Raw genomic sequence first — 11,670 nt, 5'->3', positions numbered from 1 at the left:
TGAAACAGGAGAGTGAGTAAATTAATTCCTGAGCCACAATAAAAAAGAGCAGTGGTTCCCTACCTGTGGTCCAGGAACCCCTGGGGGTACTCAACGCCTTCTCAGGGGATCCGCGACTGCTTAGAAAATTAACAGATTTATAAAGTGTATATAAAAAGAGTGGCTGAATGTACAATTGAAAATTTTAAAACGTACTGTAAATGTCAAGGAATTTAAAATTGGAGGCTAAAAATTAATTGGTGTCCCTCAGATGGGAGCAGTGCAGGTGCATCAAACAGAATAAAGGGCCAGATGTAGCAACTTCCCAAATTGCGACTTGCAATTTGCGAGTCTCTGCGACTCGCAAATTGCAAGTCGCAATTTGGGATGCAGAAAGGTGTCTCAGACACCTTCTGCAAGTCGCTATGGGGTCGCAAAGACCCACCTCATTAATATTAATGAGGTGGGTCGCACATTGCGGCCCCATAGCGACTATGGGCACTCGCTAACATGGAGGCCTGCTGACGTCAGCAGGCTTTCATGTTAGCGACCTGCTGTTCAATAAAGCAGGTTTTTTTTTTTTGAAATGTAGCCCGTTTTCCCTAAGGGAAAAAGAGCTGCATTTTAAAAAAATCCGAAACCTTTTGTTTCGGTTTTTTCAGGGCAGGGAGTGGTCCCCTGGACCACTCCCTGCCCTGAAAAAATATTTTGGGGTCCAGTCTCAAACTGGAAGGGGTCCCATGGGGACCCCTTCCAATTTGCGAGTGGGTTACCATCCACTTGAAGTGGATGGTAACTGCGACTCCATTTGCGACCGCGTACGCGGTCGCAAATGGAGTTGCATACCACTGCGACTCGCAAATAGGAAGGGAACACCCCTTCCTATTTGCGATTCGGAAATGCATTTTGCGAGTCGGATCCGACTCGCAAAATGCATTTCAACATAGCAAAGTGGCTTTTGAGAGTCGCAAACGGCGTTTTTCGCCGTTTGCGACTCGCAAAACCCTTGCTACATCTGGCCCATAGTATGGACAATGTAGGGTTTCCACTGAATTTAGAAAAGCTCCAATAAAATGTGTAATCATTTGTGTATGTGTCTGATGAACACTTGTTTCTGTATTTGTTGAGTACTGTTTTGCGTTTCAAATCATCAAGAATGTTTAGATTGGGAACCCCGGCTTCCAGTAATGACTCAGCGGGGAGGGTGGGGGGTTCCCAGGATTCCAATAACAATTCAGTGGGGGTCCTCAGGTTCCATTAATGATAAAGTGGGGGTGCACAGAAGTCAAACGGTTGGCAACCACTGAAGTAGAGTATTTCCCTTTGTTTGCCTGTCTCATCTTTATTCAAGCATGGTGTTCTCCCTTTCTTCCAACTTTCCTACTTTATTTTCATCTCCAGAGTTCTAAGGCGTATATTTACAAGAAAGTGGTGCATCAGTGCTGATGCACCAGCATTTTTGCATCGCCCTTGCCCCACCTATACAATACGGTGCACCATGGTGCACATTAGCCCAATAGCGTGACGTGGCGCTTTGCTCCACTAACGTCAAAAATGTTAACACTAGTGCAGCAAAGTGGAAGGAGGCCCATTGATTAAAATTGGTGTGTCACTATAACTCCTGCTTTGAAAAGGCATTAAAAATGATGCCTAAAATGGTGCAGTGAATGTAGATTTCACTGTAACATTTGTACGGGCCTCCAAACGCAGGCATACTGTGGGCAAAGGGGGTCACAAAGTAGCACAATGCATGCATTGGCCACTTTGTAAATATGGTGCAGCAAAAATTGCCTCCTTGAGCCGCATTAGCTTAAAAAATGACGGTAGTGTGTCGCAAGGAGGCGTTGGGGCCTTGTAAATCTGGCCCTAAGTTTCTTAAGTGCATTTTCTCAATTTAGGTCAATATCAACCTTAGAAAACAGTTCACTTGCATCACAACTTTGAGGAATTCACCGCCCCTAGGTCTCATCCAAAGATCCCTTCACTTTCATGCCAAAATATAGAAACAACCAGTTATTCTAACATTAATTGATATTTCCAAACAAAGTACAGTGGACTCTGGATGTGTGCTTTCAAATGCAGCTTTATTCGGTCTCTACGTTTGACAATGAAGATTGTCACTTTTGCTCCAGACTTGAGAAGAGAAACAAGGCTTGTGAAAAGTTTTCACTACTGTAGCCCATCACCTCCCCTTTCCCCTTCCTCCCTGTGGCCATGACCCTTTCCTTTTCCGCTTCCATGTCCTCTCCCTCCCTCTCCTTTATCTTTCCCTTTACCCCTTCCTTTCCCGTGTTCTTTTCCCTCCTTTCCTTTGGCTTGCCCATCTTCTTTGTGGCTCCTTTTCTCCCTTCCGCTTTTGTGCCATCTCTGTCCAGAGTGGTCTTCTTCTGAGCTACTGTCTTCTTCCTCACTCTCATCTTCATCGCTGATAGCCCGCTCCGCTCTTTGCTGTACATTCCCATCTGATTCTTGGTCGTCAGCCTCATCAGGGAAATGAACATCATGGTGTTCTAAAAGAAAAACATGGAAGTCAGATGATGCCAAAAGAAAGGTGTAAGTCAGATCAGAGGAAAGAGTCAGGCCGGAGCCTGGCCAATGGGAGAACGTGCAGGGGTCACGTGGATACGGAGGAGCCAATCATCATCCTTTCTCACCTACCCACAATCACTACCCTCAACAAAGTGATGGTGAGTGTTTTGTCCTTCTCCTGACCTCAGCCAGGCTTCAGGCAGGGGTGAGACTGCCCCCCCACCCCTCCCCCAAGCTCTGGAGACAAGAGACAAGCTCTGCTCACACTCTGGCAGGGCCAATTCACTCTGTCGTCGACTGTGCAACCAAAAAAAATGTTATGATTAACTTTGGTTACAACACCTTAATGTATGTCAGAAATTCACTTAAAAATCACAGTTTAAGTGCAGTTGTGGTTGCAAATTAAAAACGGAAATAACTGACATTCAGACGTTGTGATTTTACAATATTTATATCAAGAATGCATAAAATCGAAATGTAATTAAATAACAGTTCGCAGTCAAACCAATAAATAATGCTTTATTCCTAGCCATCTCTTTCAGACTGATAGTGGTAATGAAATATATAATCTCATCTGTTAGACTATTTAAGAAAGTGGTAGCTACAGATTTTCCATCAGGAAGCATTTTTGTTTATTTAGTAAATTTGGCATCATTTAAGGAGTGTGGACAAAACTTTCAGGAAAGTAGTCTATCCGCGTTTGCTGCTATATGGAATGATTCTTACCTATCCATCAAGCACAGGCCAAGGGAAAGGGTAAGGGCTCCCAAAACTGTGATTCCCCATGTAAATTCCCATTGAAACTTTGCTCTTTGATACAGAAATAACATTTGAATGGAATGACACCAAATTAAGTAAAACATTAGAACTTTACTCAGGAACTGTGCTTTTTATTTTGTGGTTTAAATTCATTTAGTGGTTTCGAGAAAGCAGCATTTAAAGAGGAGCTCAGTTTGGGCATGAGGATACTAGAACTGGAAAACGTTAGATGTATCTGGACTGTATGTGTACAGATGTGCTCTGAATGGCCCCTTTCAAGTAGACTGGGCGATTGCTATTGGCTGGCCACAACACGAACAATGTGTTGTATTAGCCATTGCTGTATTTGAGAATTTCGGGTCATATTTACAAGCGGCTTGTGCTTCTGGTGCATCACTTTTTTTTACGCACCGGCAGTGCAGGCTGCAGGTCCATGTCTACACAGCCACGCAAAGCCACTCTGCGTGGCTTTACATGGCCTTGTAGATGTGGAGTAAGGTAATGCCTTACTTTGCATCACAGACATTGTCCATGGGTGTTCCCACGCAATACCCATGGATTTTGATGCATTCCCAGATTTACAAGGATTTGTGAACCTGGGAATACGTCAAAAGTCTGCGTCTCCACAGGGAGGCATTAAAGAGGGGCAGCAAGGGGAAATACCTTTATTTCTCCTCGTTTTTCATTCTTCTATGTGTGCCACTTGAAAGAACTCTAACTATAACTCCTGAATTTATCTGGTTTGTACGAGTAAATTCAGAACCTAACTATAACCTCCACGTAACCTTTGTTTTTTTCAGTGAATTTTTAGAGTTTTTTAACATAAAGTAATTTTAATCACCAAACGTTATTACAACCCCTGTGTCGGGAGGCCTTTCAAGGTTTGGTTGCAACCAAGCCAAGCCCTTCTAACCACCCAATCGTGCGCAACGCATGTGAATATTTCACATGACGTAGAAAAATTATTTCAAACCCATAATTTGCCCCTAAAACATACCTATATCACAACCCTGGGGTCAGGGCATCTTCAACCTGACCCCTTATGCCACTTTCAATTTGGAATTTCATCCCCCGTGGACCCGTATCCCGAGAAATAAAATGGTGCAGTGAGCCAATTCTAGTGCTTCTTTTGGCATGCGTATTCGCGAAAAGTCATAAATATTTGCTAATTATTTGCAAAATATTCACAAAGTTACCAGGGCCAGAGATATACAAATTTGGATTTCCCTACATTTCCCTAAATTTCTCAAAAACTACTGAATGGCTTTACACCAAATAAGTGAAAGTGTGATCTGCGTACCGAAAGCTAGCTTTCTGTCAAATTTGGTGTAATTCCATCCAGTGGTTTGGGCTGCACACATGTATAAGGGTCCTATGGGAATTAAAATTAGAAACGCAACTTTTTTCACCCCTCCTTTTTCTCAGCCCCCCCCCCACTTGACAGATAACCCCAAAACTGTCCATGCGTAACAAGAATCACCACAACACTTTTTTTGGAAAGCTTTGTGAAGATTTGTCAAACGATGCCAAAGATCTAGGCAGTCAAATAATTATTTTTCTATGCAAACATGAAAGAGGAAATTGAATGATTAAAATCTTGTGTCTGTAAACAAAAGAGCTTTTTAAATATTTTTTTATGAGAGAATGCCCCGTTTGGAGCAAAGTAGGAGAAAGTCTTGATGATTTTAAGGAAGACCGCTTACCCAGTTGAAATGCATTAATCATCTTGATTCATTTTTCAACAATAAAATACTGCTGCCTCATGAACCCCCGCGTATCACTGCCCGTCTTTATTGTTGCATGACAAGCATTTGACTGAATATATATATATATATATATATATATATATATATATATATATATATTACATATAAATGTATTCACAGATCATACCACACTGCTCAATACAACATTGAAAAAGACATGATAAAGCAAAATAATGCATACCAAACATGGGCTCGGTGCACCTCATGCCACACATAGTTCTACAGCACTTCTCCGAGAGCTCACAGTCTTGTTCCACAGAACAGTTTTTTAGTGTGGAGAAGTCAATCATGGGCCAGAGTTTGGGTTTCCTGTCCGGATGGGAGCCACCTTGCTCATTTTCAGGCCAGTGTTTGCTCTGAGCGTCAGACCCAGGCCCATTGGTTTCAAGATCCAATTCTTCAAGCACCTTCTTATTAAGTTTTTCGAACTCAGCACTGTGCTTTAGCATGTAGTCTTCAAAGCACATCCCAGGATGCTGGACATCCTGGCTTCCAGGCGGTTCTATGTCAAAGACACAAGAAGGAGATCCTCAATACACAGAATGTCATTCACATTATTCATTTCTTTAAAACGTCCACAATCCTCCAATGGAACTCATTCAATGTCAACTAATGAGCCCAATCTTTAAAGCGACACCCTCAGCCCCTGACAAATGAAAGGAGTCACAGTGCATACTATCCCTTGGGCGATGGAAGTAACATATGGTATCTTTCAGAAGGAACACTTACTCTATCTTCTGTTGTGTTTTGAACCATGGATACCCAGGGGGCACATATGTGTCACATTTGAATTACTGTTTGTGCCTATGAGCACTGCACCATCTGCACCTTATTATTAATATTTCATTTAACACATTTTGTTATAGAACAATGAAGCTGTAATTTTGTGATGGTCAAACACTGATATGTGTTCCTACCTCATGATGACTTGTAAATGTATATACAGCAGTAGGAGGATATTATCAGTGCTGTCACTGGCTAGAGGCAGACCTTTTCCTCCAACCAGTATTGTCTCTGACAATAATCCCAAAGTTAAAGAGGAGGAATTTAAGCCAAACCTTATATTTCACATTCAGCATTTGATATATACAATGGAAGCCCTCTTGGGAGCAATGCAGAGGGAGAGAGAAGTCGCAGACTGGAAACCCAGCAGGTCATATTTATTATTTTAAGTGACAAGTTGATTCTGTATAATTTGTAAAATGCTGAGGGCTCAGTTTTAAAGGCCCAGAAAACATGCCAATATACTCAATGCTCTCTGGAAATCTAAGCTTATCGTACAATAGCTGGTGCTCATGTCCTATGCACAACCATATTAAAGAGGGAGATGTTTGCAGAGTGTCCATATAGCTCCATAAGTTAGAATAGTAATGGAAAGAAAAATTAATTCTGAGACTGGGACAAAGGATGCACTGCTCTTTTAATCGCAAGGTCAATTTTCCACTAAGGATTCAGAGATGGGTTTCCTAGGAACCTGGCCCTGGCCCGTGCATAGTGTTTAACAAAGGATACCGCTTCTCCTAAACTTCTGTCTTTAAATGTGCCCAAGGATCAAATGCTTTCGTGCAGCCCTGGATTTATAGTGTCAAATGTAACTTCTGCCCTTAAATGTGTCTCAAGCGTTACATGCCTCTGGGCAGTCCTTAAATTACAGTACCAAACGTAACAGAGCCTTCAAGGTTATGCTGAAATAATTACATGTTCCTTTGAAAAAGGGGGCTCAAGATGTTGCTACACAATAGGAAATATATAAAAAGTGCTTAGAAAAAGCATTCCTGAATAAAGAAAACAATCAAGAACTAATGCAAGAATCTGCACAGCCCAATTGTTGAATAGTGTATAATTACACAGAACCAGCAAGACCCATATCTAGCAAGATAACTTCCAAAGTAAGGAAAGTGCTGATGGAAAGGACAAATAAATGGGACTGGGTTGAGGTTTTAGGGATGGTTTCCATCTTAAACATCAAGCCTTTCAAAGAGAGATGCTGTATATACACTAACAAGTGACTGAAACTGATACAAACATGATTAGTACTGTGCTGGATGATGTATTCTGAAACCCTGTTCTAACTATTCTGCCTTGCTCTCTGTTTGGAGGAGCCATTGGCCTGTCCCGCTCTTGTAACCACAGTGTGACCGCATAGACCTGTCTTAAATCAGAACCAGCCCTCACAAATATTTTGTGAAACAGACAAAAAGAAATAAGACCATCAAATCAAGGGCAGTAAAAATATCTAATACCTCCAACAGTGAGAAGATCAAAGCACTTTCTTACAATCTGTGGCAATCTCTAGACAGAGCTTTTAATGAAAAGAAACATTTATAATATGTTGGATAAAATCTCCAGAACTATAGGATTATTGCTGCAGTCGCGTCACTGCAAAATATAACATGCAAGTAAAATGAAATAATGTAATTTAGTGTGTTGTTTTTGAAACAATGTAGGAGCTGGGAAGTTCATTGTTTCCTTAACAGTGTTACTATAGAAAGAAAGGTTAAATGAACCATTACACAAAACAGATATCAGGACTAAAATCACAAATCTTTATGAGCTACAATTGCTGTGGTGTAGAATGCAATACCTCCTGCCTTCCCTTCTAAAGACGTCAATGTGGTCAGCACTGAGACCAACTCTTCACACTGGAGACTGTGTGAAGGATGAAAATATTATTTACATGCTGAAGAAAACAGACAAAACTGCACCTTTGTATAAAAGAATGCGCAAGCAAATATGTCACCTATTATAATACAAAGCCAACAATAGTCTCTGTTGCAGGTATATTTTTATAGCAATGGCTAGTGTTTCATAAAAATGCTTTAGATCTGGCAGTTCACTCCTGTGAGGTTTAGCTTTCAATTTGCCCAGAAGAAGACCCAAAGCATAAGACAAAGAGCCGAACCATCACCCTTGATTTAACTCACTGTATAAGAGTGAGAGAAGAATTGATTTCAGTGTAATCAACTGGGTCTCAATTGTTAACCGGAGTTTAGGTTCAAGGCTGTGCATTGCACAGGGCTGACAGTACTTATTTTGAGTAGTAGGTACTTAGTAGAGCTGGGTGATGCATGGACACCATACTTTCATAAAACTGGTAAAGCAGGTTTCTCTGGTGGCAACCACAATCTTCAACTTCATGTATTGATGAACCCACATTTCTTTATTGCTTTTCCCCTATCCTAAATATTGAAAAAGGTGGACTCCTGACAACACTCTGATATAAAAGAAGCTTCTGAGACACCCCTTTGGGTCTGCCATTAATTAGGAATTTACATTTACCCATGAATGCCAAATACCTCAAATGCCAAGAGCTTTGAATACTTTGCTGAGACCAACAAAGGGGTGTGCAGAGCCAGTTCAACTGGGGGAATCACTCAATGCATCCAGTGATATAATGATACAAATGTCTAGGTCAAACACCCCAGACTAGGACCTTCAGTCAATATTACCTCCTCAATTAATATGGCATTCTGGGCCAGCCCCATCCAAGCATTAGTGTCAAGATGTGGCAGATGTACTGCTTCTACTAGCCAAGTGTGGACTGTAGGTTGATCAAAGTATCCATCAACTGACAAATACACACAGCATAATTTCCTAATAGAACATTTTGGCAATTGTTGTGTACAACCTGAAGCACAAATCATTGAAAGCATACTGTACCTTGGCACTCAGCACTTAAGCACCTGCATGTAAGTAGTTAGCGAGGTTTAATTTAAGGGAGTATTGAGCAGCACTTGTATGAAATTGTACTACCTATATCTCTCTTGAGCACACAGGCTCAAAAGGCCAGCAGCAACACATCATGGCCAAGATTTACTAAAATGTCACGCAATGCAGCAAGACAACTTTCTGGACCGCTCTGGGTGACAAGAAAAGAGCAGGAATGCACCATATTTAGTAAAATATGACTCATTCCTGCTCTCCCCTGCACTGGTGCACTTATTTCTGCCTAGAGCCAGCGCAGACAACCTGTGTCATGGTGCCAGGGTATCTGTGTTGGTGGCAGGATTGTTTTTGTGCAGGAGGGCGGATTGTTTTTCTGCAGGACGGCGGATTGTTTTTCTGCAGGACGGCAGATTGTTTTTGTGCAGGAAGGCATACCTTTCGGCACAAATACAATCCGTACAAACATTTTTTCCTCTACGTGTGCTACAGAATACAGCACACATAGAAAGAGAAAGTAACAAAGATAATTATTTCTCCTCATTGCACCTCTGTAGGGAAGGTGCAGCATTTTGAGGCATTACCGGGTTTACTATTCTCACTAATTCTGGGAATGTGCCACAATACATGGGAAAAAGCATGAGAACGCCTACACTCCAACCATGGAATGCCTTCTCAATGCACAGTAATGCAAGGCAGGGACTTGCGCTTCCTTGCCTTATTCTAGATTTACTAGGCCATACAGAGCCATACAAGGTGGCTTTGTGTGGCTTAATACATCTAACTTATGGGCTTCTAATGCCTTGCATCACCTTACATGAAACAAGGACAATCCAAGCTCTTAGGAAATCTGAGCTTAAAACTTGCTACCATGTTTGACAAGAACGTTTATGCACCATACAGTGGTTAACTGTAGTGGTAGCTTTTGGTTTAGAAATGGTTTGTCGGACTGCAGACAGCACAGCTCGATGGTTTCACTCCTTTCTGGATAGTCGCTCAAGTGAGAGGAGGGCTTCTGGGGTCAAAGATCATTAGCCTGGACTGTGGAGTTTTTCTAGGGTCTGGTCTGTCCCCTGCACTGTTTAGTATGTATCTTCATAATCTTCTCAATCTCTTCTAGGATGATCAGTTGTCTCTCCAATTCTATACTGAAGACACCTATGTTCATAATGAACTCTCCACAGGTTCCCAACCATTGTTAGATCTTGAAGCTTCTAACACTGAGCTAATCAACTTCAGTCAAATGTGAGCATAGTATTTCACTGATAATTATGATCTTCTTCTCTACATTGCAGAAAAGTTAAACATCTTGGCATGACTTTCAATGCTTACTCCTCCTTGGAGCCACGGATCAGTGTAGTGGTCTGAAGTTATTATATCCATCTGCAAAGAAAGGGAAGCCAATTCTACTCCGTGGAACCAGAAAAAGGGGCCAATAAAGAATAGCCCCTTATAACATCTGACTAGAGTGTTCCAACGCACTATACTCGGTTCATTTTAAGCTGGCTCCAAAAAACTCAACATGGAGCCGTTGGAGTCAACATAGCACTTAGGGTAAGAGCCCATATTGTCTCAGTTTGTAAGGCAGTGTATTAGCTCCGAATTGTTTTCCAAATTTGTTTCCAAGTGACATTCCTTACCTTTTAAGGTCTCAACTACAAGGTCCATCAGTATCCCAGCTGTAGCTTACACCTTTATCAGGCAAGTATTAATTTTAGTATTAAAATAAATCACTATTAATTGTGTCAAAGTAAAGGTTTCTGAGAACACGTCCCTTGTGTGTTAAACGCTATCCCAATTAACATTAGGCTCTCACCTTCACTTCCCATCTTCAAGGAAAACCTGGAGATGAGCATGTTTGGATAGGCAGGATTTTCAAGGCCAGCTCATAGAGGCACAGTTGAGAACTGCTCAGTATATAACTGATATATGTTACTGCTGATAGATGTGCTGAGATGTTCAGCCCCTACATCCTTGTCTGGACTTTCAGAAGGTTCTCATAAATGCTTTCAGCATTGAAGGACTTACCAACAGGTATAGCATTGGCTGCTGCCAGGGCCAGCAGGGAAGAAAAGAGAAGAATCTTCATAGCAGCTGAGCAGGTAGTGTCAGGATCTGAAAGTGGGAGTGAGAGGGTCGGAACTCCTTTCACCACTCAACAGTGGAAGACAGTCCACTATTTATAGGACTTTGGTGGCATTATCAAGCTAGAAAAGTCGGACATATATTATAGGATTAATCAATCTAATCAAATCTGAACCACAGCAGTGTGTCTCCTTTTGATATATGCTTAACCTTTACATCTGTTGCAGCAGCCAAGACTTGCACAAATTGAGATATGAACACCAACAATGACCTGCTTTGTCTCAGATAAAAAGGTCCAGTGTGGAAATCCAACACTGGTTTAATCTTTCTCATGTACCTACACCATGCGCACTCTTATTTGGAGTTTGTAGTCAGCATTTATTTTATTTATTTGCTGTTCAAAAGTGATATTTCAGTTGGCATTTGTTGATAAAAAAGGAAGGTAAGAGGCATTTGTCTCAAATCAAATTGCATGCCATTTACTATGACACAGTGCACCTTGGAACACTTTAGGTTAACTAATTATTTGAAACCTTAAAGCTGGCCACATACCAATTTACAGACCAGTGATCTGAAGAGGTAATTTATTGCATGGTAGTGCAATAGGTTGAGATAATGTCAAGGACCATGTGCATTTGTCACTCGTCCAAGTAATTTGCATTCACTCCTTCTTTGTGTTGGTATCTATTCCCTACCCATCTCAGTTACCAGGATGTGAGGAAATTGGGGCTATGCTCAGTGACTTAACCCCTTAGCTGCTAAGCCTTTCCCCTCCCCCAGTGCTGAGCTCTTTTTTGGCGATTTGGGGTAGTTCGCACTTAAGCCTTCATAACATTTTGTCCACATAAGCTATCCACACCAAATTTGCATCCTTTTTTACAACATCCTA

At 41.4% G+C, this 11,670-nt stretch overlaps 1 protein-coding gene across 1 annotated transcript; it reads right to left on the bottom strand.

Moving 5' to 3' along the window:
* Positions 1-2,044: 2,044 nt before the first annotated feature.
* LOC138247130 (uncharacterized) lies at positions 2,045-10,865 on the bottom strand. The gene is made up of 3 exons (XM_069201872.1): positions 10,725-10,865; positions 5,215-5,535; positions 2,045-2,489 (listed from the first exon to the last, which is right to left on the bottom strand). The coding sequence occupies exons 1-3, from the start codon at positions 10,783-10,785 to the stop codon at positions 2,149-2,151; spliced, it is 723 nt and encodes a 240-aa protein (XP_069057973.1). The 5' UTR covers positions 10,786-10,865; the 3' UTR covers positions 2,045-2,148.
* Positions 10,866-11,670: the final 805 nt, after the last annotated feature.

This window comes from Pleurodeles waltl, chromosome 7 (genome assembly GCF_031143425.1).
Source record: "Pleurodeles waltl isolate 20211129_DDA chromosome 7, aPleWal1.hap1.20221129, whole genome shotgun sequence".
Classification (NCBI taxonomy): Eukaryota; Metazoa; Chordata; class Amphibia; order Caudata; family Salamandridae; genus Pleurodeles; species Pleurodeles waltl.
This window is presented reverse-complemented; position numbering and strand designations above follow the sequence as displayed.

Coding starts and splice junctions, on each gene's coding strand:
- LOC138247130 (XM_069201872.1), bottom strand. CDS start 10,785: ATGAAGATTCTTCTCTTTTCTTCCCTGCTGGCCCTGGCAGCAGCCAAT. Junction 5,536..10,724: donor AGCCAATGCTATACCTGTTG/GTAAGTCCTTCA, acceptor TCTTTGACATAG/AACCGCCTGGAAGCCAGGAT. Junction 2,490..5,214: donor GTGCACCGAGCCCATGTTTG/GTATGCATTATT, acceptor TTTTTCTTTTAG/AACACCATGATGTTCATTTC.